Below are 25824 nucleotides of genomic sequence, written 5' to 3' on the forward strand. Positions count from 1 at the left end.
TGTAAATTAGTATTTGTACTTAATTATCTCACATTGTCACAGCCACCACATTTCCCCCTGTACTCTGTGTCTGAAAACTCGAAACCAGGCAAGAGTCAGCCTTCCGCCTGGTTTGCAGCCAGGCCAGCCGTGCAGGAGGAGACTGTGACGGCTGTTTCCTTCCCCGTGTCTCCCAAGGATGATGCTTTAGGAGCTCACGGAGGGCGGTCTGGGCGCGTGTGAGCACGCCGGGCACGGCAGGACCGTGACGCCAACGCTCTTAAACAACCCAGGCAGCGAACCAAATTCTTGAGCAAAGTTGAGTGACGGGATCCGAGAAGAAGAGTCTCGGCCGAGGTACGTGATCACAACATCCTGTTCAGTCACCAGGAAATTCGGTGGTCCTTCCTCCTGGGATATGAGCTGACACAGCGGGACACGGCCCCAGCTATGGCAGGGGCGGCTCTGAGCTGCCGGGACTTAGTTCTCAAGTCAAGAAGGATTTACTCGAATAAAAGAGAAGGTTGCAGGGTGATGACCGTAGTTCTGGGGGTGTCTGGCGGGGGATGGTGCTCAGAGCCCCGGGGCTGCCGGAGGGGTGCAGGCAGCCCTCAGCCCATGGGTGCTCCCGCCAGGCCATTCTCATGCAGAACGCGTTGCTGATGGACTCATCAGAGCTGAGGACAGGCCAAGGTCAGCAGTCTGGAGTTGTAGGTATGTGCCCTTGTTCACCATAAATACCAAAGTAAAAGCAGCAGAAAAAAAAAAAAAAAAAAAAAAAAAAAAAAAAAAAAAAAAAAAAAAAAAAGCAATGGGGACACACACACACACCGGAAAAGAGTCTGAAAACGGTGCCCTCCAAACTGAGCAGAGGATCCATGTGCCCTCCTTGAGATGCATTTTTCAGCTTCATTTCACATGTCAAACTCGAAAAGCTTCCTCAGCACTTGTAGAGTGCAGGTTACCCAAGGAAGGGTCCTTATTATGTATTCCCAAGAGATCAAATCCTGGGCTGTCCCCATCCTGTTCTCTGATGCCAGTATCTCTGCCAAGCTCTCCCAGCCCTTTGCAGTTGCTCCCAGGTCGCCCTTGCAGCTGAAGTGGGGAACATTGCCTGCATTTGCCAGCCTGAGAATGGCCTGGAAAAGGCAAAAGTGTGCAAAGAAGCCAAAAGGGCTTTCACCCAGCTGGTCAGAGCACACTTGCTCTCTGGGCATCCTGCCCACCTGCAGTGTCTGCCTTGGGCTGGAGGCACTAAGAGAACATCTCTGGACACAGTCTGAGGGATCCTGTGACTCTGTTGTGGCAGTCTGAGGGATGCTGTGACTCATCCTGGCTGCCCAGCTGAAACTTCTGAGTTAATTCTGTCCCCCTCAATAAATGAGATCTTTGAGACCAAGATTTCAGTTTTTTCTGCAGTTTAATGCCCCTTCCTCTCCCCGTGACACTGCTCAGCCTTTGGTCTCAGGCAGACACTGCTGCAGGAGCCACTGGCTGCCAGCCTTGCATGCAAAGGTGGGGTGGGGCTGGGACCTCCATGCTGGGCTCTGGCACACACCTGCCTTGCAGCCACAGGCAAAACCCTCCCTTCTCTCCTCTGGCTCCTCTGCTCCTGAGCAGGGACCATAATCCCTGACCCAGACAGGCAGGAGCAGCTCTGGACCTGGCATGGAGGGAGGGGGCTCTGCAGGCAGCCACCCCCTGGGAGCAGCACTCCTCTGGATAAAAGTGTATGTGCTTAGGAGGGTGGTTTGGGGAGGCCTCGTCACTTCAGATTAGGCTGTAGCAGGCGTATCCTGTTTTCTAGGAAAAAGAGGATTTTGTGGCCAGCTTTGTTAGAGAGGCATTGAAGATTTTTCTTTGTGTGCCTTGGCGTTTGAAGTTTGCAGGCGGGTAGCTGCAGACTTTCTAGATGTTCTGGTTACATGGATGACACTTATTTTTAACCTTATTTTTATTAGAAGTTTGTATCATGTGATCCTGGCCAGCCCACAGGAAGGGCTATAAACTTCTTGTAGGAGGGATAACATTTCTTATCTCTGTGTAAACAGCAGTTCCCCGCAGATGGGAAAAGCTAGCCCAGCTGTAAGGCAGGCTGGGGCTGTATTCCCACATGTGGCAGCAGGATGTAGCTCTCCCAGAATGGGAACAGACTTTGCTTCCAGCAGCCAGAGCCCTGCTGAGTGGCACAGCTCTCCCCAGACTGAGGAGAGGTGCCAGGAACAGGAGACCTGCTCTGGAGAGCCGTGGTGAGGAGTGACTGGTTGCTGAGAGCTGTGATGGAGCAGCACTGGTGGAGCTGGTGGAGACGCAGGCGGCCAGCACAGGGCTGGGGTGAGAGCTCAGGCCATGAAGATACTCATGGAAGAGGAGGAGACATCCTGTGGGACACACTCTTATGGGGTCTTGCAGTGAAGAATGCTGTGCAGTGAGTGATATTACTGTAGGCTGGGAAAGAGCCACTGAGCTGTGTGTGCATCAACATGGGAACCCCAAAGCCTGAACGCAGCAGGAGCATCGCTGCCAACTTCGGTGGAAAGAGAAGTTCCTCCTGCTCTCAGCCCCAGCCTGCAACTGTCCAAGTGATTTAATGGTGCTGGTGCTCCTTCCTGCCTGCAAGAAGACTAAACAAGTCCTCAGCCACTACCGGGATATGGAATCTGGGACCCACGAGATCTGGAGGTGGCAAGGTTACACTGCTGACAGCTGTAGGTAATGACACATATTTGCTCAATTTCTTTATTTGTGGAGTGTTGGGAAAGATGAATCAGGGAAACCTTATAAATATGATTGTTTAGCAAAAGATTCTGAAAATATGAAACCTGTAATCAAAATGAAAGCGCACTTTGAGTTGTAGGATACCAAGTCTTAGTTGCTGTATAACCTAAAGACAATAGCCTGGCCAGCTGAAGGAGAATCCCTTTTTATTGAACAATACCTTTCTGCTGGCTAAGGAATCCAAAGGTCAGTGTAGCAAAACAGAAAAGTCTAAAGAGTAGTTTTTAGAGTTTAAAATATAACACATGGTAATGTAGTAGTTCTTATAGGCTGTATGTAGATTCTATAGGGTTGTGTGTCTTGTATTGGTTGGTCACTGTAAATTAGAATATTCATCACAAAAGAAGATATAATGTATTGTAACCTGGACCTCGCTCTCTTGGCTTCTCCTCTCTCTTCACGCTCTGGTCCCTGCTCTCTTGGTTTTCCCCTCTCTGCTCTTCTCTCTTCCCCCTGCACTCTGACCCCTGCCACGTTTCTCTAGCTCTCTCCCCTCTTCTTACCAGCTTACCCTCTTGCTCTCTCTCTCATTCTCTCTCTGGGACTTCCCTTCAGCCGAGGCTGGTGGCTGAAGGGAAGGCCCTTTCTACCCACGACCCTTGCAATAAAACCACATATTCTAGAATATCTCAGGTTTACAGAATACCTTGTCCCTGTAAGTCACGGATGCTTCTACAGTCGAGGACCTCCAGGAATGCTGCTGTGGTACGTGGAGTAGGTCTCAATTCAAACGCTTGGGTGTAAAGCAAAAGATGGGAGGTGGTGGCAGCCAGAGCAAGAGCTCTGGGCAGGGAGTGGCATTGGTTTGCCTGGGCAGGGTGACAAATGAGAATTTTAGGAAGAAATTTGAAGTGAGAGAACTGGGTGGACAGAGAGGAGCTGGGCCTGGTGCCATACCCCAGATGCGCTTCAGAGAAGGCACTGGCTGAGCAGTCTTCAGTGAAGAGAAGGATTCAGGGTTGGGAGTGAGGAGTTATGTGTAGAAGAGCTGGCATGGGTGCTGGGAGGCATGTGAAAAATGAGGAATCACTTCCAATGTGAGTGGATGTTGCCAGTCCTGACTGTGTGACAGGCTCCTTCAGCTGGTCAGTCACTGGCTCCATGAATTTGAGATGCCAGGCAGCCAAAGGAGCAGAGCCAGATGGGGGAATGGTTCTTGCTGGAATGCCTTTTGCAGAAGCTGGGCAGCCCAGCCTTGCTGCCAGTGGGAGTTCCTCCATCATGGGCAGGGATGTGTCTGTGGCATGGTGTGCAGAGCACATGCTGCTTATGCCCAGGGGTGCTGAGGGACCCCACAGCTCTCCCTCCCTGCTCACATGAGCCCTGGCCATGCTGCCTGCTCCTTGCAGCTGCTCCAGCTCTGGAGTGGAGGGGCTTTGCCCACACAGCCATGTCCCATCATTCGTCTATGCTGGAAAGCCACAGGGCTGGTGGGAAGCAATGAGGGAGCTGCTTTGGTTCTCTCCTGACAGAGGCTGCTGATGCCAGCCCTGGCTCAACAGGAGCTGCTGAGAGCCTGGTGCAGGAGCCTGGATGTAAAATCCTCTGTAGAGGTACCTTGTTTCCTGTGAAATGACATACAAATTCCCTTGATTGTTAAGAAATAAACACTCAGCATCTCTCTGTGGTGTGTGTAGCAGAGACAGGAAAAGGATCAGGCTTTGGCTCATCATCTGCCAGAGCTGCTTTGTCTGGTACCAGACCTTTCCTACAAGCAGTTTGCAGAGCCTTGCTCTCCCGAATTAAATGATAACTGAGGGGCAGAGAGGGAAAGAGGGCGTTTCGGCTGGCGGGAGATTGATGGCAGGTCAGCGAGGCCAACAGCAGCAGGAAGGTTTCCGTAGAAAGGGAGAGGAACCGGTGGATGCTGGAAGGGCTGATTCCACCCTCACAGTGCCCTGGAAACTCTCATGAGCACGGCTCTCAAAAGCATTTCCCTTTCCTAAACCTGGAAAAACAAATGGGAGTAAAATCTATTTGTTTGTTTTAATCTTCTTGCCTGAGCTGCGAATTAGCTTTAGGTTTATGTGGCGCATGTTTGTTTGAATGGTGATGTTTAGTATCCCCAAGGGCTTCTTCAGAGTGAATTTCTCAGCTCCTCCTGTTCACTGGCAGAGCATTTTTTACATTTGCTGCCAATTTTTTCATGCTTGTGCTCTGCAGGGACGAAGGAGTGGTTTGGGGGAACCTGCCGTACAGGCCTGGGGCTGGTCCTGCAGATTGCAGACACTTTGGCTAAGATTTCCTCCTGACCTTGAAAGTTCATTTCTCTCACATCAGGATAATCATATTCCTTTTCTTACTGTTATGCACTTTTCCGCTGAATCTAGAAGCAATACCAGGCGGGCAGGGCAGATTATATCCCACGTGGGCTCCGGGTGCTTTGTCTGGGGCAGGAGCGGCGCGCCGTGTCCCTGGCCCGGCACAGCCCTGCAAGTGTCTCGCCTCTGGACGGGAAAGGGAAAGACCAAACAAAAACCGAGTGTAAAACTTGCGAGGCTTTGTCTGCTGCAGGGGATCGGGGCTGTGCGGGGCTGTGCGGGGCACGGCGCTGCTGGAATCCGGGGGACAGAGCGGTGGCTCGGCGGGCGAGGGCTCTGCCCGGCCCCGGGGTGCCAGGGGAGTCTGCTCCGCCTCGGGGATTGAGCTGTGTGGGGCTCCGAGGGCCCAGCCCCGGTGGAGTTATGAACCCTGGGGGATGCCAGGCAGTGGAGGCGATACCAGGGTACCAGGGGTTGGGGAGCCTCGGGAGAGTGTGAGGCATCAGAGCGATGCGGAGCCCCCGGGGAGGGATGCTGAGCCCCGCGGAGGTGATGCTGAGCCCCGCGGAGGTGATGCACAGCACGCGAGGGGATGTGGGGAGCCGGGTAACGGGGATGTGGGGCGCTGGGCGGTGGTGCCAGGCGATGTGGGGCAGTGGACGGGACACACTGGGGCACCGGGGGATGTGGAATCGCGGCGGGGGAGGACGTGGCGCCCCTGGGACGCGGGCCCTGGGGGGATGCAGGAGCCGAGGGCTGCGCGCCCGAGGGGCTCGGGGGGCCCGGCGGGTCCGGTGGCGGTGCGGGCCCCGCGCTCCCCTCCCCCGCCGTGGGGCGGCGAAGGAGGAGGAGGAGGAGGAGGGGCTGCCCAGCACGGGCAGGGTTAAAGCGCCTTGTAACCGGAGCACGGGGCTTCGGGGGCCGGCAGCACGGGGCACGGGCAGCGGCGAGCGGCGGTGCGGCCCCGCTGGACGGCGCGTCCCGCGCTGCAGGTGAGCGCCGGGCCGGGGGGACCGGAGGGTCCGGGCCGGGGCCGGGGCACATCCTCGTGGGGCGGCTTTGTTGTCCGCGGCGGTGGCGGGGGACAATGAGCGGGGAGGGGAAGGCGGCACCGGGCGGACCGGAGCGCCCCGGCCGGTCCGGCGGCCCCGGTAACCGGGGACTCGCGGCTGCGCCCCGGGGGCTCGGGCAGGGGGCGGGGGGCAGCGGGCCCGCCGCCACTTGGTGCCGGCACTTGGCTCTGGGGCGCGTTGGGGGGATCGTTGCTCCCGCAGCCTCGAGCGTGGTCCCTCAAGTCCCTCTGGTCCCGCCCACCGCCCCGGTCCCGTCGCAGCTTTCCGAGTTTCCCGCGGAGGCGCCGCGAGCCCCGGGGGCGCGTCCCGGGACTGTCACGGCGGGGCCGGTGCGGGCCGGTGCGGGCCGGGCGGCGGGAGGGTCCCCTCGCTGGAACGGGGGTGATGGCCGCGGGCCGGGGGTGGCTCGGGGGGCCCGGGGTCCCCTGCCCGGCTCGGGCAGCGCCGCCTCCAGGCCGGGGGGCACCCGGGGAACTGCCCGGTACCGGGGCACGGTGGCGCTGCTGCCCCGGGCCAAACACCTTTGTTTTCGGTTCTCGGTCGGGGATCTGACAGGGCATCGTCCCTCTCTGTTGGCAGGAAAAGACGCTCCCGGCGGCGCCACGCGAAGCTCCCGGGGCCGATCCGGAAGGACGGGGCGGCCCGAGCAGGTATCGACCGCAGGGCTGTGCTGGCATCCGCCTCCTGCCGAGCCCGGGGGAGACGAGACCGCCCGAGAAGGAGGAATGAACTCTTCGGAGGGACCCCAGCGTGGGGCACAAGTGCCAGGAAGCCGGGAGAGGGAGCGGCGGGGGGTCCCCTGGGCGAGTGCTGGTCCTGGGGAAAGAGGGGTCCTGCACCGACCACCTTGGGAAGGGGAGAAGGCAGGGAGAGGAGTGGCTGGAGTATACTGCCCTGAGCACTTCTAATACCCTCCTTCCCTGCCTCAGTTTCCAATTTCCTAATTTTTAGTCAACTGAGCAGGAGCCAGGCCAGGTGTCCCAGTCCCACCTCTGGGGCTGCACGGGGCTTGACGCGTGGCCATGGGGACGGCCAAGTGTCATTGTCATCTTTACATCCCCTTGTTTAGGAGGAGAATGAAGCGGTGACGACTCCGGACCGAAGACTCACCACCGCTGAGCGAGACTCACCTGTTTGCCAGAGCCCCCAGAGCCCCCAGAGCCCCCAGAGCCTCCAGAGCCTCCAGCCCTGCCCAGAGCCCCCAGCTCCTGCCCCACGCCGGGGCTCTCGGCCCGGCGGGATCCCAGCGGGATGAACATGGTAAAGGGCCCGGAGCAGCTGGAGCAGCGGCTGGCGGGGATGGTGGCTGTCCGGGAAACGTCTCCAGCCTGGTCTGCGCTGGGAGAGGAGGGGCCGGTTCGTGTTTTGTTTCTTTTCTTTAAGCCAGCTTTGCAGAGAGGCGGCGGGGAGAGCCGCGGTGGGCGCCCAGGGCTGCGGGGGGAGCGCAGCGGGGCAGGAGGAAACCGGGGGAAATGGAGGGAAGTGCCGGAGCGGGAGAGCAGAGAGGCCAGGCACAGGAAGCGGGCAGGGGGAGCCTTTCGCCCCCTGCCCTTCCCAACGAGCGCATCTGCGCCTTTCTTGCGGAACTGCCAACCCAGCAACTCCTTTCTTCCCAGGATTAGAGGGAAATGCTCGTTTTGGGGAGACTTAAAGGCCATTAGTGTGCACCGCAGCCCAGAGCCAGCCCGGCCATTAGGGTTCTTTATTTCTTTTTGTTATTCAAACAGGGCTTGGGCTATGGCTCCATCCTAGCCGTGGTAAAACCTTTTGATATGTATGTCCGTCTGGAGGCAAAGTCCGAAACACCTCCCACCTCCTAGAGATAGGCACTTGATAACAGGGCTGCCTGTTTTCCCGGTAAGAAAAACTATAGCCAGCCTAGGCCAGGCTGGAGGAGCAGCCCCGGTGAGCAGGGGGCCAGTCCAGAGCATGGCCCGGCCAGGTGAGCCCTGCCCACCCTGCCCTCTCTGCCAGGTGAGCCCAGCCATCCTGCCCACTCTGCCTGCTCTGCCCATTCCAGAGTAGCTGGCAGTCCTGAGCCAGGCAGGGACCAGAATTCTCTCTAAGCAGTTAATACTGTGGCATGGTCTTTAACCAGTTTGGCAAATCTTAAAGAAACTGGTATTGCAAAACAAGGGCGGGCTGTGGAGTCAGCGGGTTCATTGTCTTCTCGGTGGGATTTGGCTGCAGGGCACGTCCTGGTCACCAGGCAGTGCTGGGGCTGCTGGTGGTGCCGGGCTCTTGGGGAGCTTTCTGCAATGGAGTTGGAATTCTGCATTATTTGCCTCCTCATGGATTCTTGCCTGGAGTCCCTGGCTGTGGAGCCACCGGTGTGTTTGCTGGGCGCTGGGCAATGCAAAAACACCACAGGGTTGGACTCTGGTGAGCACATGTGAGGGCAGGGCTCTGTTTCTTATTATTGCCCTGAGTACACGTGTTGGTGTGTTTCTGCGAGGGGAGGCGAGGACAAAGAACCAAGCCTTCCTCCCCAGCAGCAGGAGGAGGTGAACTCACAAGGCTGTGGCTCCTGTGGGGGACCCTTGGTGGTCAGGGGGCAGCAGGGTGGGCTCATGTGGCTTCAGCACTTGGTGCAAACAGCAGGAGAAGGGATGGGAATTGCAGTCCTGCTGTGTAGGTTCAGGATTTTGGGAGAGGGACTTTTAACAAGCAGTTTGTGCTGTGGTGTGCTGTTCCCTTTCTTGTCAGAGGATGGTGATGGAATGTCCTCGAGTGATCCTGGGCAGTGCAGCTGGAGAAGGACACAGACCAAGCAGGGATCTGACATGCCTGCACTCACGGCAGGGCCTGTGGCCCATGCCATGGATGCACAGAGCTGTGACCTGTGGGTCTCTGCTCTGCCAGTGAGCAGTTCTTTCCAAAGGGATAACCCTTTTTTCCCCACTTTATAACGGGAATAAAGGCCATGTGGGAGCTCCCTAAACATGTGGCAAAGCTGAGCTTGGGGCATCAAGTGTTCAGTCCTGGCTGTGTCCCTGGGGAGACGTGGCCACTGTGTCACCTTAGCCCTTCACCTCCCAGTGCGAGGCTGACAGGACACCCTTGCCTGGTGTGCTGGACATGAGGCAGTCCCGGGGCTGAGAAAGGAAAAGCCATTTTGAAGTGCAAGTTTGAACTTCCTGGATTCAGGTTCCTGACAAAGGAATGAATGTAGAGGTCGTCTGAGGGTCCCAGTGGAGTTCTGTGGGTGCAGATGTTTGGGAAGGCTGGGAGATATCCTTGCCTGCTCTATCCTCCTTGAATCTTACCTGCTCCATCTCCTTTTACGCTCTGGTTCAGATCATCCTCATGCTGGGAGAGCAGCATGTCTAACACCTCCCTGTAGGTATTCCCAAGGGAAATGGGAACTTTTGTAAGTTTTGCTGCTTTTGGTACCAGCATTGCTGCCAGTCAAGGCTGCTGCTGCTCTGCAGCATTGTGGGCCAGGCAGGGGGAGCAGACCAGGAGAAGCTGATCCTGACCTGGCTGTGCTGTGCTGTGCTGTGGTGGATTGCTGCATCCTGGAGCATCTGGGACCATGTGGGACCATCCGCTGGGCCGGGGGCAGGCGGCGAGTCTGGGCAGCTCCCAGGAATTGTTTGCTGGGTCTGGGAGCAGATGTGCTGCAGCAGAGGGATTGCTGCACACACAGCTGTGGGGGGTTATGCAGTGTCTGGTGCCATTCCTCTCCTCCCTTTGTCGAGGGGGGAGGCAGTGTGTGCACCGGGATCTCTGCCTGTGGAGGTGGCCGCTGGACACCTGTTTTCCTTTGTGTTTAAGTGTTACCAGGTTTTTAACTCTGCTCTCTGTGTCCAAAACTTCAGACTCCAACTGGTCTTTGTTTGTGAGAGGTGCTGACAGATGATTTCAAAGCAGAAATCTCAATTGTTAGGGCAGTGGTTGGAGGCGATGCAGAACGAGAGTGATGCAGAAGGGGTGGTGGGCTGGAGCTGGCGTCTGCCTGGGGCTGAAGGGGGTGTTGCTTTGGCTTCCTAACAGGGCTGTAGGTGGGCACAGCCCTGGGAGCTCCTCAGCTGTTGAGTTACGTGCTGCTAAAATGACTGTGCTGCTGAAGAGGCAAGTTGCAGCACAGACCCATAGCCCGGCAGTGAGGCAGCATAACTGATGGCATCTGGGTGCCTCTGGGAGAGCTGGGAGCTTCCACTTCAGCAAACACGAGCTGGGGAGGGCACCCAGGGGAAAGGCAGCGACCAAAGCGAGCCACAGCTCTGCAGGGGGACACCAGGGCAGGGGGTGCTGGGGTGCTGTGGTACGGCCCCCTGCTCTGCCCCTTCACCCTGGGTGGGGGAGCTGAGGCCAGGAGTGGGGCAGAAGGAGTTTTCTCCCTCCGGGAGAGTTTAATGGAGGCTCCAGGACTTTGCCCCCCGTGGCAGGCGGGCTGCCTGCCTGTCCTGCTGCTGCGGGAACAGCCCACCCGCCTCTGGGGGAGGGAACAGCCCACCCGCCTCTGGGGGAGGCCCGTGCTCCAGGGGTGGGCTGTCCCCAGGGGTGGAATGTCCCCAGGGGTGGGCTGTCCCCTGCTTTCTACAGGGTGGCCAGCAAGTGCAACTCCCCTCCAGACAGGATTTGTCAGAGCAAGCTGGGGCTCGGTAGCTCCGAGCCAGCATACAGATGTTGGGGGGAAAACCCGGTGTTCCCTAAGGATAAGGTGGGTTGCATCTGGGATCTCTTTTACATGGAGCTGGTTGATCTTTAGGGCCACCACATTTGTGTGCAGGTTATGTACACGTGGCCTTTATTTCTCAGGACCTTTAGATGCATCTCCCGTCGTACCCCTCTGCCATGGGCATGAAGTTAAAGCTGGCTCAAGGACCTCACTGTCTGCTTTGCCCTCCCTGGGGCTTCCTTGCACAGCTGAAAATCTTTTCCATTCTGGCTTCTGCAGGAGACCATGAAAAAGGACAAGAGCCACGGGCAGAATGAGGCGGACTGTAGGGCAAAGCTGATCCTCATCAACGGGGACAATGCACCTGGCATTGTATTGGAGAAAAATGGGAAGCCCAGCAGTCCAGGTGAGGTCACCACACTGAGCCCAGAGTGCTCCCAAGATGTGCAAGGATGCACAGGGTTGGGAATCCTCACAGCCTGTGTCTCAGGGCCTTGCTGGGGGATTGGGTGTTTTGGCTGTAGCCAGAATTCCTCCATGACCTCACTGGATTTCTGTGATCCAGGCCATGGTGTGGTTATGGAAATGGGTGTCACACTGGGATGCTGGCTCTGCCCCTCAATAATTTAACCCCCATGGAGTGAGGAAAGCAAGGGAGCCCCTCCATCCTGTGGGGTGCCACTGACCTGAGGGGCTGCTACATCACTGCTCCTGGGATTCTCCAGTTAGGTTCCCAAATCCCACCTCTTGGGTTCACAAGGTCCTGCCTTAAATGAGCTGGTGACAAGTCCTGAAGAGCTGGCATGTGGCCTCCTTGTGCCTCTGAGCTTTCAGGAACAAAGGACTAGATAAGAATATCCCCAAGCTTGCTGCTAATCCCTCCCAGTTCTAGGGACAGGTGGGTGATCTGGGGCTGTGGTGCCACAATGGGGAGCCCTGGGGACACCCTTTGTCTCTGCTTTCAGCCACATTTCTCCAAGATGAGGTTGTAGTGTCTCCAAATCGTGATGTGCTGTGGGAGCAGTGGGAGGCTGGAACATGTAGGGACATTTTTACAAGCCAGGTGGGCTTGTAGAGCCTGAGGCTGCTCTGTCTCTCCCAGATTCCAGGGGCCTGGGGTTGCTGCCTCTGAAAAAGGAGAAGGACAGAAATGGAGACCTCTCCAAGGAGGACCTGGCCTGGCCACTTGATCTGGCATCGGTGCAGAGGGTAAGTGAACACCTAGGGTGCTTTTGGGGGGCTGTCTGTGGGGAGCATCTGGTGCCAGGATCCTCATCTCTTTCCCTTTGGGCTTCTCTTGTGTTCAGTGCCAGAGGAACAGTCCAGTGATGGATGCAATACTCACCAGTGTAATATTTTAATTTTTAAATTCCTGCTTCTCATGATACCACAGCAGTAGGTGGGGGTGGTGTGGGATGCAGTGATGCCCATTACATGTTGCAGCAGCCTAATAATTATTATGCTGATATTTTCTTTAAAGTCTTGGCTGTATTGATAGACAGAAGCATCTTGTGCCTCCCGCTGTTGGGGTGAGCTGCTTTTAGCTGCTGTGCACCTGGACCCCAATTTCACTCACCATCTTTTGTTGACTAGGCTGACAAACCCTCCAGGCTCTGGAAGCATTTTTACCTTCTGTCTTTATTGTTTTGAGTTATAATTAAAACCCAAGGTTGAAGATCTGCTTGAGATGAGGCAGCTTCCAAAAGAAAGAGCCATAAATCCAGTGGGTGAAAATTCAGCTTTCCCACTATGTTTAGTTTGGGAACTCTTCACTGCAAAAATCTCATTTAATTTTGAACCTCTGTTATGCTGGGTGCAGGAAGGAAGTCCAGCCTGGACTGTAACTGTGACCACCAGGGAAAGGCTGCCCTGGAGTGCTGCTGCAGGGCTGACTGTGGGACAGAGCACCCACAGGAGTGTGAGAACATCCAGGGTGTGTAAGTGTGTCCATGCCTGGGACAGGTGCTTTGCTGTGGTCTGTGCTTCTCCTGGCATTCCAGTCCCTCCCAGCTGTGGGTCCTGTTCTCTCTGTCATGCTGGGTGCAGTGGGCTGCAGCAGTGGGGCTCCTGAGCCTTGCAGAGATGCTGTGGAGCAGAAAGGGGCTCAGCACAAAGGGCTTCCAATATCCATCTGCCTCCTCTCACCTTCCCCAGGGCACTGCCTGTGGTGCTCAGCCCATGAGGCACAGACTATCCATGTCTCCATGTGAGGAAGGCACCCATGCCGTGGTGCCCTCTGTTCTGGTAGCAGGTGCAGCCCTGGGGCAGTGCTGGGTGGGGGAGCAGCCCCAGGCAGAAGCCCACCCTCCACCTCATGTTGCAGGCAGGGCGGACCCGGCACGTGATGCGGATCAAGGAGCCACTACGCAGTGTGGAGAGTCTCAGGGACCTGCCAGCTCCCGTGCGGGTGAGGGTCTGGCATAGCCAGGGCTGTCCTGGGGCTCCCCTGGGGATCCAGAGACCTGCACTGTGTGTGCCCCAGTCAAGTGTCTTCAGAGATGGTGCAGCCTCCCTGTGTCTCAGTTTCCCCTTTAAAGGGGGTGTGTTTATGTGCTGTTTCTTGCCCCTGCTATGAACTGGGTGTGTTGAGCATCCTGTGTGGATTTGGGAAAGGAAAATGGGAGGGGGCAGTGGTACACCATTTGCTCTGGGTCTCCAAGTAAAAGCAGAGCAGTTCTCCTGCAGACAGCCCATTAAGGGCTCTCCTCTCTGTTCATGGCTGTAGTGGTACACTCACTCCCTGGCTCCGATCCTGACTGCAGGACTGGGGCATGGCACAGGGCTGGGTGTGATATGGGGAATGGGGGGTGATGTGAGGCAGGTCTCTGCTCCCCCTGTCCCTCTCCCTGCTGCACTCACACTCCTCTGCCTCCGCCATGCAGAGCTCCAGGCGTCGCTCAGCCGTGTCCACACCTGTGACCATTGACCTGACAGAGGAGGACTCCCAGGACTCATCCTGGAGCAGCAGCACACTCTCTGGTAGCAGCTCCCAGGAGGGGCAGAACGGCTCTGCTGAGCTGGGGACAGAGGAGTCAGAGAGCAGAGACATGGGCATGGCACTGGAATACCAGGTACGGCTATCAGGCTTGGATGCTTTGGGGACCAGCCCTGCCAAGCTGCCACTGGTGCCACGTGTGGGCCCCCCGAGACACGCATGCGTATGGTGTGTGCTGTGCCCTGCTGAGACAGGCAGTTGCATGTGCAGAAAACATTTCTGTCGGGGATGCTGGAGAGAACTGAAGCTGCTGGGGCTGCAGAGCAGGATTCAGTGCCTGCAGGCCACAGGGCAGGGCCCCAGACTTGCAGGAATTGGGCAATTGTATCTTGCTGCATAATTAAGTACCTAATTGCTGAACAAAGCTGGGAAGGAGGTCTCTGCAGGCAGAGAGGTGACTTTGCTCTGTGTGAGGTGCCTTGCTGTGCACAGCATGAGCTGTGATGGGTTACACCAAAATTCTTGGCTCTTCTTTTTCTTCTCTTTTTTTGCTCTGCCACATTTCCTGCTCTCCCCAGTAGTAGCAAGAGGAGGGTGGATAGGTGTCCTCTCCCTGGGGTGCAGCCACACAACACAGACTGAGCTCTGAGCCCTGTGAAGGGGCTGTCCTGTGCCAAGGAGCAGCCTCATCTGCGGAGGGCAGCCAGGGAACAACCTTGGTGCAAGGTTTCCCCATGTTTGCAGGGACCCTGGGGGGACAGGCAGGAGTGGACATGCACAGGGCCTGGCGCCAGGTGGGCTGTGCAGGATGGAGCATGCACCATGCTGTGTGCCAGGCACGGGCTCAGCATGGGACTGGCACACACAGGCCTCCCCACCAAGCTTCAGCATGGATCAGGGCTGGGATCCAGTGCTGTTGGGGCAGAATGGCTTGGCCCTGTGCTTGAGGGAGGGGTTGCAGTTTTTGTAGATGACTGCACAGAGGTTCCACACGCATGGCACGCATGCAACACACCAGGACCTGTCCCCTGTGCTCCAGGGCTGTCCCCTATGCTCCAGGGCTCTCCTGTGCAAGTGCCCAGACATTATGGGGGAGTTTGTACTTTTGACTGATCTTTTGTGTTGTGCTTTCAGGATGGGAAGGAATTTGGAATCGGGGAGCTCGTCTGGGGAAAGATCAAAGGTTTTTCCTGGTGGCCTGCGATCGTCGTGTCCCACAGAGTCACGGCCAAGCGCCAGGCAGTCTCGGGCATGCGGTGGGTGCAGTGGTTTGGAGACGGGAAGTTCTCTGAGGTAAGCCTGCTGCCCAGCCCAAAACACCCTTCCCTGTACATTTCTGCCCCACTCCTGAGGGTGGCTGTGTGGTGTATGTGTTCCTGCAGCCTCCCAGGCCTCCCCTCCCAGTGTTGAGCATAGCCAGGTCCTGGCAGGTTCTCATAACTCTGGTGTCTGTAACTAATGACTCGTAGTTTGATGATAATATCCAGACACGGGAACATCTGCCTGGCCACTTCACAGGGTTTTATCCATGCTCCAGAGCTTCCCCTGTCATTCCCTGCCTGGAGAGGGATGTCCCATCAGAGCCCCATCACCCTCACAGAATCAGAGTATCCTGAGTTGAAAGGGTCCCATAAGGATCTTCAAGTTACACTCCTTCCCTGCACAGGACAACCCTAAAATCCCACTATATGCCCAAGAGTGTCATCCAAACACTCCTTGAGCTCTGTCAGGCTCACGCCATGACCACTTCCCTGAGGAGCCTGTTCTAGTGCCCAAGCACAAACCTTTTCCCCATATCCAGCGAGGATATCCAACCCCTCCCATGCTGCAGGCAGGAGGAAGTGCTGTGCTGGTGTCACGCCAGCAGTGCCAGCAGAGGGTGCAGCCCACCCGTCCTTGTCGTGCTGCTGCTCTTGGCAAAGCTGCCACTGGGCTTCCTGTGTGGCCACAGTGCTGGAGCTGGGGACTGCACAGTGCTGGGGGGATATGGCCAAGCAGGGCATTCCCATCTCAGGTGAGATCTTTGTGCTCTCTCCCAGGTTTCTGCAGACAAACTGGTGGGACTGGTGGCCTTTAGGCAGCATTTCAATTCCTCCACGTTCAACAAGCTGGTGTCCTACCGCCGCGCCATTTACTACGCCCTGGAGGTAACCACCAGGGGTGGGTGGGTGAGGAGGTGCCAGCTGCACCAGCTGGGCAGGGGGGCCACTGGGATGGGATGCAGTAAAACCCTCTTTTCACTGCTGAGATTATTTTGAAGTGTAGATGTGGGGCCAGACTCTGCTTATCCTGAGGGTTTAGGGGTAGCTACTGCTGCTCCAGGGTCTTGCTGCTCCAGAACCCCAGGCCAAGGCTCCCTGTGAGGGCTTGGACCTGGCAGCCTCATGGCAGCAGGGCAGTGCCAGCTGGCCACAGGTGTCCCAGGTCAGTGCCAGATGCCCTTTGAAGTCAGGGCTGAGCACTCATGAATCCAGTCCCTATCCAAGGGATGCTTCACATGTCAGCATATGGGGCTGCAGACCCACAGGCACCTCTTCTGCCTTTTCTTCCTGCCACTTACCAGAGAGAGAAGTCTGGGCAAGAGCTATGGCTGGGCTGTCCCTGCTTCTGGCTCCACTGGGGCTGGTCGAGGACAGGTGGGCTCATTGCAGGGATGGAGGCACCGGAGTGCAGCCAAGGGCGCACCCAGAGTGGGAATTCATCAGCTGCCACTGTCCTGGGGCCACCAAGCCCCATGTGTATGTGTGTGTGGGGAGAGGGCCTGGGGCTGTGGCCCTGGCAGGCTGTGGCTGCTCCCCTGACACAGACCACCCTGTCACCCTGTCCTCTGCTGCCCATCCTCATCAGGTTGCCCGGAGCCGGTCGGGAAAGACGTTTACAACTGGCCCCAGGGAGTCACTGGAGGAGCAGCTGAAGCCCATGATCGACTGGGCAATCACTGGATTCAAACCCCTGGGGCTCAAGGGACTGCGGCCACCCAAAGGTTCAGGTGAGGTGGTGGCATCAGTTGGCTGGGGGCTGGTGGGGGGCTGGCATGGGCGGTGGCCACTGGGAGCTGGAGCTGGCTGAGCCTGCTCACCCTGTACTGTGGCCGTGCCAGTCCAGTCCCAAGGTTATCCTGGGGTTTCTCACTGGGATCCTTCAGTGGCATTGCAAAAAGCTGGAGCAGAGCGCCCTCCAAGCCCATGGAAATAGGATGTGGCAGAGCCTTGTGCCATGTGTGGGGACCTGGGTGGCCAGGAAGGGCCCTGCTGTGGCTGGGGTGAGAGCTGGCAGGGCTTGGCAGGAGGTGCCTTGGGATAGTCCTGAGGCTGGAGGCTCATCCTTAAGGAGGTTCATTTTCCTTGCAGAGAATGGGATGCTGAAGAATGGGACAGAGGAGGTGGTGTCCCTTGAACAGTGTCCCCCCACCAAGAGGCTGAAGACCTACTCCTGCAACAACAGCAAGGAGCAGCGTGTGGAAGAGGACCAGACCCGAGGTAATGAACAGAGAGAGCTGGGGAGTCCCTTGGCCTGGACCGTGCACCCTTAGAGCACTGGGAAGCCATTCTGGGAAAGAACTTGGCTCTTCCCAGCGACAATGAGCCTAGTTTCTGAAGGCAAAATGTTTTTGTAGTCTAGTGGTGCTGACTTGTGCCTTACAAGACACCAGCAAACCCAACGACAAGACATGGGCTGGGCCCCACTAGTGGCTCGGTTTTGAGCATGACCATGTGTTGCTATGCTGAGCTCTAATATCCATCAGTGAAAGGATGTGGGTTCTGCACCAAAATCTCTGCAAAGCTGGATTAGTTCTAATGCTTGCGAAATAAGGCGCCTGTAAGCAGAATGCATTTAGAGTTTGTTGCATAAAGAATAATAAATTTTTTTAAAAAAATGTCTTCTTTTCAATTTTATAAAGAGCAAATGGTTTCCGAAGTTACGAACAACAGTGGGAAGCTGGAAGGTAAACACTGGTCCTGTCTCTTCTTGGAAGAGGGGTGAGGTGCTGGGAGTGCTCAGCAAGAGTCGTGGGTCCCTTTTCAACTGTACCATGTCGGAGTGGGGAGAGTGCTGTGGGTGCTGAGGGGGACAGGGTGCTGTGTGGATCCTCCATGGGGAGCCACAGCTGCATCTGGATGTGGTTCCAAGGGCAGGCCCCATTTGGATGCAGTTCCGAGGCAAGCTTTATCCAGACACTGCTCCAAGGGGAGGCTCCAGCCCCTGTAGCCTGTGGTGGGGTGTAAGGGGTCCCTGCCCTGGGTGAGTGCAGCTCTCTGTCCCACAGACAGTTGTTTGTCCTGTGGGAGGAGGAACCCGGCCATCTTTCACCCACTGTTCGAGGGGGGCCTCTGCCAGACGTGCAGGGTAAGTGCTGCTGTGCTGGGGCTGAGTGGGAGCCTGGGGTCCAAGGATGGGGCATGCTGTGTTCCCCATGGGTCCGTCCCTCAGCATGTTCTCAGAAACCACAAACACCAAAGATGTGCATCACTGAGCTCTCATCATGTACTGGGAATGGTGCAAATCTGTGTTCTCCATCCTCTGAGCACAGCTCCTGATCCTCTGTCCTTCTCTGGTCCTGGATGTCCTTTTGTTAGGATAGATTCCTGGAGTACTTCTACATGTATGATGAAGATGGGTACCAGTCCTACTGTACCGTCTGCTGTGCAGGCAAGGAGCTGCTGCTCTGCAGTAACAGCAGCTGCTGCAGGTGAGCCCCCACATCTCTGCTCCTGGGGCTGAAGGGCTGGCATCATTCCCAGGGAGCTGCAGGAAGCAGAATCCTCCATGAGCCTGGGCAGGGGCTGTGCTTCTCCCGAGTTGGCTGCCAGGCAGCATGTCCCAACACAGCCTACCTGCCCTTACTGAGCCAGGTATCACCTGAATAAGCCCTGTGGAGGTCGGCAGGAGACTTACCCATGCCTTGGTCACCAGCTGTGTTAGCAGCCCTAACCAGGGTACTGCTTGGAAAAATATCCTGTAAAATGGTGGGGGCTCTGGTGCATGGCAGGGGAGACTCCAGGAGGAGCTGGGGTGACACAAAAGTGTTGCTGAGGTGATAAGCACAAGCTGTTGTGGTTTGGGCAGGTGCTTCTGTGTGGAGTGTCTGGATGTGCTGGTGGGGCGAGGGACGTCGGGCAGAGTGAAAGAGCAGGAGCCCTGGAACTGCTACATGTGCCAGCCCCAGCAGAACCACGGCGTGCTGCAGCCCCGGCAGGATTGGAGCACTCGCCTGCAAGACTTCTTCACCAGTGACAAGGGACAGGAATTCGTAAGGGCTATGGGCAGAGAGCCCGATGTGCTGGGATGTGGGGGAAGAGGGTCACAGAGGGCAGGGTGAACAACCTGGACTTCCCTCTGCCTTGGTCTTGTTCATCCACCCTTTTCCCAAGGGTGCCAGGCTCTTGATCCCCCAGATGCTCTCCTGAAGGTGGAGGTGCTGCATTGCCAGGACTGGGACAATGCAGAACTGCCAGGGCTGGGGCTTCATGGCTGTCTCCATTGCAGGCTGCACCCAAAATATATCCAACAGTTCCTCCAGCAAAGAGGAGACCAATTCGAGTGCTCTCATTGTTTGATGGGGTGGCAACAGGTGAGGCAATAGGAAAGCACTGCTGGGCAGCTCTTAGCATTGGCCAGTGGGGGTGAATCATTCCATGGCTCAAACCTGTCTCTAAAAGCCTGGTGGGGAGAAGGGGGTGAAAGCAGGGAGATCTCCATGTGGAGAGGGATGAGGGCAGGGTCCCCCTTTCCTGCTGAACAGGGCTGTGGAGGTGGGGAGGGATAGAGGGAGGGCATGGAAGGGGAAGGGATGGGAGGACATGTATGGACACCTCACGGAGGTACTTCTGAGTGTGATCTGGGGTGGATGGTTCCCTGAGAAGCCAGAGCTGTGGGGACACCAGTAACCTGTGAAGTGCCTGAGGGCAACTGGTTTGGCTTGGATCACTCAGCTCTGGCATTCTGCTTTCTGGGAGCAAACCTGCCTGCAGGAATAGGTCAAATAAAAGTTTACTCACCCTGAAGTGCTGTTTGACTACACCCACCCAGGAAATCCAGGAGCGGCCACATCGAGCAGTGCTGACGAAGGAGACTTGGAGGCTAAAGAGAGCAGTGCGACCTCAGACCTCTGTCCATTGGCAGGGTACACGGTGCTGAAGGACTTGGGCATCCAAGTGGAGAAGTACATTGCCTCAGAGATCTGTGAGAACCCCATGGCTGCCAGCACCATGCGGCCTGAGGGCAACATCACCTACGTGCGCAACGTCAGGAACATAACCAAGAGAAATGTGAGCTCTGCTTCTATGGGAGCATGAGGGGGATGGCACCATGGGGGCTTGGCTCTCACCCCACCAGCTCTGGGACAAGCTTGTGCCCTGCCCCATTGGGAAGGAGAGACCCATTTCTGTGGCATCTTCTAATGGTTTGGATTGTCTGTTCTCTGTAGATTGAGGAGTGGGGTCCCTTTGACCTGGTGATTGGTGGAAGCCCCTGTGACGACGTCTCCCTTGTCAACCCAACCAGGAAGGCACTGTTTGGTAAGGGTGCTTTGCTTTGCCTCTGCTGGGCTGCATAACTTGGGATGTTCCTGGGGCACAGAGCCACCTTACAGCCTGGGGAAGAGATTCAGCCCCAGGCTGTATTGGTGATGGGCTGTCTCCATACCCATCTTAGTGGGGAGGGCAGCCAGGCCCCCCAGCCCCACACCCTGTGCCCCAGCTGGTCCCAACCTGCTGCTCATCTTTTTCCTCGCAGAAGGAACTGGGAGGCTGTTCTTCGAGTTCTACCACCTGCTCAACTACGCTCGTCCCAAGGCAGGCGAGGAGCGGCCCTTCTTCTGGATGTTTGAGAATGTGGTGGCCATGAGGATCAACGACAAGAGGGACATTTCCCGGTTTCTGGAGGTAGGGATTGCTGACAGCTGTGGGAAAGGCATTGGAGCAGGTGACACTTGCTGGGCTGTGCAGGGTGTGCCGGGTGTGAGGGTCTGGCTATGGTTTCCTGTGGCCCTGCTGCTGGAAAACCCCCTGCCCAGTGCACATGCCAAGGAATCAAGTTTAGTCTTGGCTCTGGATCCTCCCCCTCTGGCTTTCATCAGGTGAAACCCAAGCACTAGTCCTCTGGGGGAGGGGTTTTGCCAGCCTTGCATAAAGCATCTGTTCCCAGCAATGCCTGTTATTTCTAGGGAGAGGGTGGGGTAAGGGCCTGGGAAGGAGTTTTAACTCTGTGGTAGCCGGGGTGGGTCAGCAGGGACCACTGGTATAAAATCACCATTGAAGGCTGACAGTTCTGATCCTTGTCCTTGGGAACCAGCACTGAGCACCCTATGATGGTCAGCAACTGCTGGCCATGGCCATGACCTGGGAGCTCATGTGGCCACCCAGGCCATTCTCTTGTTTGTGGAAGCTACATAATTTTGAGGATTTGGTGAAGATTTTGAAGTCCCTGCAGTGCAGTGGGAAGGGCTGTCCATGGTGGAGAGAATCAAGCCAAGATTTCCTCTTAACTTTTATTTCCTCTCTTTTTGGCCCCCAGTGTAACCCAGTTATGTTTGATGCAATCAAGATATCAGCTGCCCACCGAGCTCGTTACTTCTGGGGCAACCTCCCTGGGATGGACAGGTAATCAATCAGTCTGCTGTCCTCTTGGATCTCTCACATTAGTTTTGGTTTGTTTTGTAGTGCTCATTTGTATGCTTTTTTTTTTTTTTCTCCCTGGCTCTAAGCCCAGCTCCTGGGAGCAAGGAGCCACAGCTCCTGCATGGGGCAGCTTCCCTGCAGTGATGTGCTCATGATAATTAATGCACTTACTAATAAGCAGTGATGAGACTGCAGGGCAGAAGTGTAGCAGCATCCCCTGCCCTGGTCCTGAAGGTTTTAGAGGGAGGAGAGATGGGGCTTGCTCAGGATGCTGTGTGGTGGGTCTGGCTGAGGGTGCACATGTGGACTGGTTTTGGGGTAAGGCCCAGGCTGATGTGGGGTGCTGTATGGCAGCCCTGTGCCCTGGTCAGTGCCATGGTTGTGGGTTTATGGAGGGGAATTGAGTGGCCTCTGTGGCAGTGGTGGGTGGTGTGGGGGAGCTCACACTAGAGCCAGCAGCTGCTGTGACAAAGCATGGGTACACCCTGCTCCACACTTCACACCCCACAGCACCCTGAATTCATGGCAAAATACAACAGAAGTAGATAAAAACAATTACAAGCAGTCCTGCACACCAAGTACGTGTGACAAAACCTGAAGTTTTTGCACTATGGATGTTTCTGGCCAGTAAACACAAGACTGAGGTTAAATAGTTTTGCTTGCTTATATTTAAATTGCTGGTATTTGTTGGAGTTAACACTGAGCTAAAGGCATTTGAAAGTAAAATAACAATTCCAAGCCTTTGTCATGTGAAATGGCTCTTGGACTTTCATCTGATTGTAAGGGAAGTGCCCAGCCCATGACTCAGAGCTACCCAGAGCTACTCAGTCCTATCTCCATGGAGTAACCCTGAGGCAATGCTTGCAGAGGTGCTGCTGAGCAGAGGCAGGCGGGATGCCCAGGCACAGGAGCCTTGCCAAGAAATCCTTCAAGGTGGAGGGCACTGGGGATGGTGGGAAGCCAGGCCTGGCCCTATCCAGAATGCTGACACTGCTCAGGTCACGTGGGGCTCCAATCATGCTGGAATGCTGAATCCCCTCCCCACAGGAGACTCCTAATGCTCATTTGTCTTTGGGTGGCCTGGGAGTGGTGCTGCCCAGGGAAAGGGATTCCTGCTCCTGCTCTGCCTCACCTAACCTCTCCTGCCTCACCTACCTTCTCCTGCCTCTGCTCTGCAGGATCTTTGGCTTCCCCCTCCCCTACACGGATGTCTCCAACATCAGCCGCGGGACTCGCAAGAAGCTGCTGAGTGGCTCGTGGAACGTCCCTGTCATCAGGCACCTCTTCTCCCCACTCAAGGATTACTTTGCCTGTGAATAGTCCCTCGTCCCTCTGGTAAAGGTGCACAGCACTGCTGCTGTGGTGGGAGAGGGACGGGCACGGCCACCGGACCGCCAGGGCCCCATCCCTCCCTGGCCACGTGCCGCGGGACGGCCTGGCCCCGCTGGGAGAGCCGAGGAATGTCTGTAACCAAAGAACCTGGCAGGGTAACTTCTTTAAAGGGACTAGCAGTGATAACGTAGGAAATGACGGACAAAGCTTTAATTACCCAGCACATGGAGCTCTATGCATCGCTGATGAGATGGGAAATGTCTTCCCTCTGGTCCTCCAGAGCATTAACTATTCTGGTTTAGCCTGGAGCCAGGAAGTCACCACTTGCTGAGCAGCCAGTGTGCAGGGCAGCTGCTGGGGAGCTGCAGGCAAACCTGAACTACAGTGAATTGGTGCTTTTCCTAAACAAACAAAACCTCTTGAAGTAACTGCCAAAACCCCCCAAACCATAGCAGCAGGTTTAAGGGACCCTGCTTAGGTTACACACTGAACACAGGATCATACCAAAACCAAATATTTTTTGTTTTTATTTTTTTTTTTATAAAATTTAGTTTTGTTGTTTTAATGTCTATTGCTGCTTTAAGGCATTACATAAGAATGTGGAGATTCCTAGACCTGAATGTAGCTGAAACTGAACTGTGAGGTGATAGAATTTTCTAGCTAGAACTAGAGAAATATTGTTTTATGTTTGGTTGTAGTTTACAAATATTCACTACTTCCTTTTTAAAGCATCTAAAACCTTTCCTTGCATTTTAAAATCCTGCTGAATGATTTGAAAGCTTACACAGTAACTGGAGCACGGAGGATTTGGGCTCCAGGGTCTGTAAAGGAAAATGTTCTTGGAGCATCCATTTCCCAAATGAATGTGGTATGTCAGCAGGAAGGACAGTGTAATGGTCAATGGCACCCTCAAATCTCAGCAGCCCTAATGTCATGTAGGATGTCATGAACCCAAGCAGTGGTGGCAGGGCATTCCCTCCAGGGAAAATCCCACCCAACCCTCCTGGAGTGCAGGGACCAGGAGTGCTTCACTGCTCTTGCCTGTGCCAATCTCATGCAGTGCACAGGGAATGGGACAGTGAGGCAGGAAAGCACTGCCACTGCTGGAGGGTCTTGGGGGTCTGCAGGCAGGGGCTGTACCTCTCCTCCCCTGTGCATCCCTGTGCACAGAGGTGGGATTGTTTGCCCAGCCCCAGCCTGGCAGTGCCCTGGGGGCTCCTGGGGCTGTACCCTCAAACTGGGAGCTCCTGTGGCCACCACTGTTCTCACTTTTGTTTGCCTTCCTCTACTCCCCAGCTTTGCCAGAGCGATTATCACGCTGTCCATCAAGTCCTGGGCATGCTGTGGCCACCGTGAAGGTGCAGGCGCCTGTGTCCATTTTCACCAGGTTTTCTGTAGCCACTGGGCTACTGTTCCAGCAGGCATCTCTGGGGATTCTGAATTCCAATGCACATTTCAATGCACTGAAACGACTCCCTCCTTGGTCCTTCTGTCCTCCCCTACCTCTGCTGTTCACCTGTTACCTGGCTCTGGAAGAGACCTTGGATGCCTTCTCAAAATTATTCAGGTTCAAACCATGGGCCAACCCTCCACCCACTCAATGTCAGGCTGCCTTGCTCTTTTGCAAGGTGCTATACAGCATCACTGGGAAGACCTCTCCCAGCTCCGTCTACCTCTCTGGCGCCCTGTCCTTTGGAGGACAGCAGCCTCCCATTTTCTACCCTTGTATCCAGTTTTCCATCCCAGCTCTGAGGATCATCTTCTTTTAGTCTCCAATCCAAGGCTGTGCTTGGAAATGGAAAACAAGGGAAGCCCAGGTAGTTTAAAGGCTTTTTTTTCCCTTGTTTTAACCTTGAGGTTACTCATTAGAGAGAACTCCTTGGGGGTTCATTCTCGGTGACTTGTTCAAACCACACACTTTAGTTAAGAAAGCTCTGAGGAAAGCCAGGCAGGCTGGTCCATGTCACTGCTGGCACCTCCAATGCTTGACAAAAGCTTGGGGACATGTAGCACCCTCTTGTCACCAGCCCCTGGACTGGGAAAATGGCAAGGGTGGGTTCTGTGCATGCTGGCGGTGTTTGGGAAGCCTTGGCATTGCCAGTGCTTCACCAGCTGCTTTTGGACTCCTTGCCAATCTGTGATCCCTATGTCCAGCTGGACCCCAGCCATAACACTAATTCCTCATCCCAGGTCCTTGCAGTCCCTGTTTGGAGCCCAGCGTTGGGGCCTGAGGGCAAACAACCATTCAGTGCAGGGGCTCAGGGTGACAGTCACCCTCTGGTCTCGTGGGCCTCATTTTTCCAGACTGGGTGAACACGGTGCCCTCCACTCCTTGGCATCCCTGATCTTGTATTATACTCCAGATCTTACATCCTTTTCTATCTGATCAAAAGGAAAACAAATAGATGAGGGAAAAAAAGGACTTGGGGAAAGTAAACAAAGATAAAAGAGGAATGAGAATTGTCTTGGCATTAAGCTCACTTGATGAGAATTGTAGTAGACAAGTCTTCCTTGAAATGTTTTTCCCTGTAAGAGCTGCCTTTTGTTATAAGTTTATGAAATATTATTAAGGGAGGGGGATTTCAGAAATTCCTTTTTAATACTTTTTAAAGGTTTCTAACTCTCCCTGGTGCTATTTTTTTAGGTTAAGGATTTTTAATGTTGACAATGTTGCGGGTTTTTATACAATCTTTTAAAAATAAGAGAAATATATCATTTTTAAACAATTTTCACTTTTTTTTTTTTTATCTGGAGTCTGGAAACTCACAACTCTGCCTTGCCCACAGGATTTCACTGTTTTCCATGTGGGGAAAAAAAAAAAAAAGCTGAGTTTACCATTTATCATGTCTGATTAAAAATGAATATTTCTGTATGGCTGGACAGTCTTATTGGGTAAATAAAGGGGGTTCACAGTGGGAGAGGGGGGGCACAGCCAGGGAGCCAAGCTGGCCCTGCCCTCTGTGCTGCCGCTGAGGTGACACCAGTGACACCAAGGTGGCAGGTGCAGGTGTGCCAGGAGATCTGGAGTCGTGCCAGGCTGTGCCGCCGGGTTCGGGGCCGGGCTGTGCCGCTGGGTTGGGGCCGGGTTGTGCCAGGGGTCGGTGCCGGGCTGTGTGGGGAGTCGTGGCCGGGCTGTGCCGGGGGGCTGTGCCGGGGGGCTGTGCCGGGGGGCTGTGCCGGGGGGCTGTGCCGGGGGGCTGTGCCGGGGGGCTGTGCCGGGGGG

The 25824-nt window shown here is 55.6% G+C and overlaps 1 protein-coding gene across 1 annotated transcript; it reads left to right on the plus strand.

Annotated features, from left to right (window-relative positions):
* The first annotated feature begins 2057 nt into the window (after positions 1-2057).
* Positions 2058-25465, plus strand: DNMT3B (DNA methyltransferase 3 beta). Its single transcript, XM_083873057.1, has 22 exons — positions 2058-2691; positions 6671-6741; positions 7161-7447; positions 10995-11121; positions 11818-11924; positions 12535-12648; positions 13039-13122; positions 13598-13786; positions 14785-14943; positions 15690-15797; positions 16498-16639; positions 17001-17129; positions 17552-17596; positions 17918-17997; positions 18228-18340; positions 18718-18901; positions 19138-19222; positions 19681-19919; positions 20078-20168; positions 20386-20534; positions 21166-21251; positions 22448-25465. The coding sequence occupies exons 3-22, from the start codon at positions 7343-7345 to the stop codon at positions 22587-22589; spliced, it is 2478 nt and encodes an 825-aa protein (XP_083729183.1). The 5' UTR covers positions 2058-2691; positions 6671-6741; positions 7161-7342; the 3' UTR covers positions 22590-25465.
* Positions 25466-25824: the final 359 nt, after the last annotated feature.

This window comes from Zosterops lateralis, assembly GCF_965231275.1.
Source record: "Zosterops lateralis genome assembly, chromosome: 16".
Taxonomy (NCBI): domain Eukaryota; kingdom Metazoa; phylum Chordata; class Aves; order Passeriformes; family Zosteropidae; genus Zosterops; species Zosterops lateralis.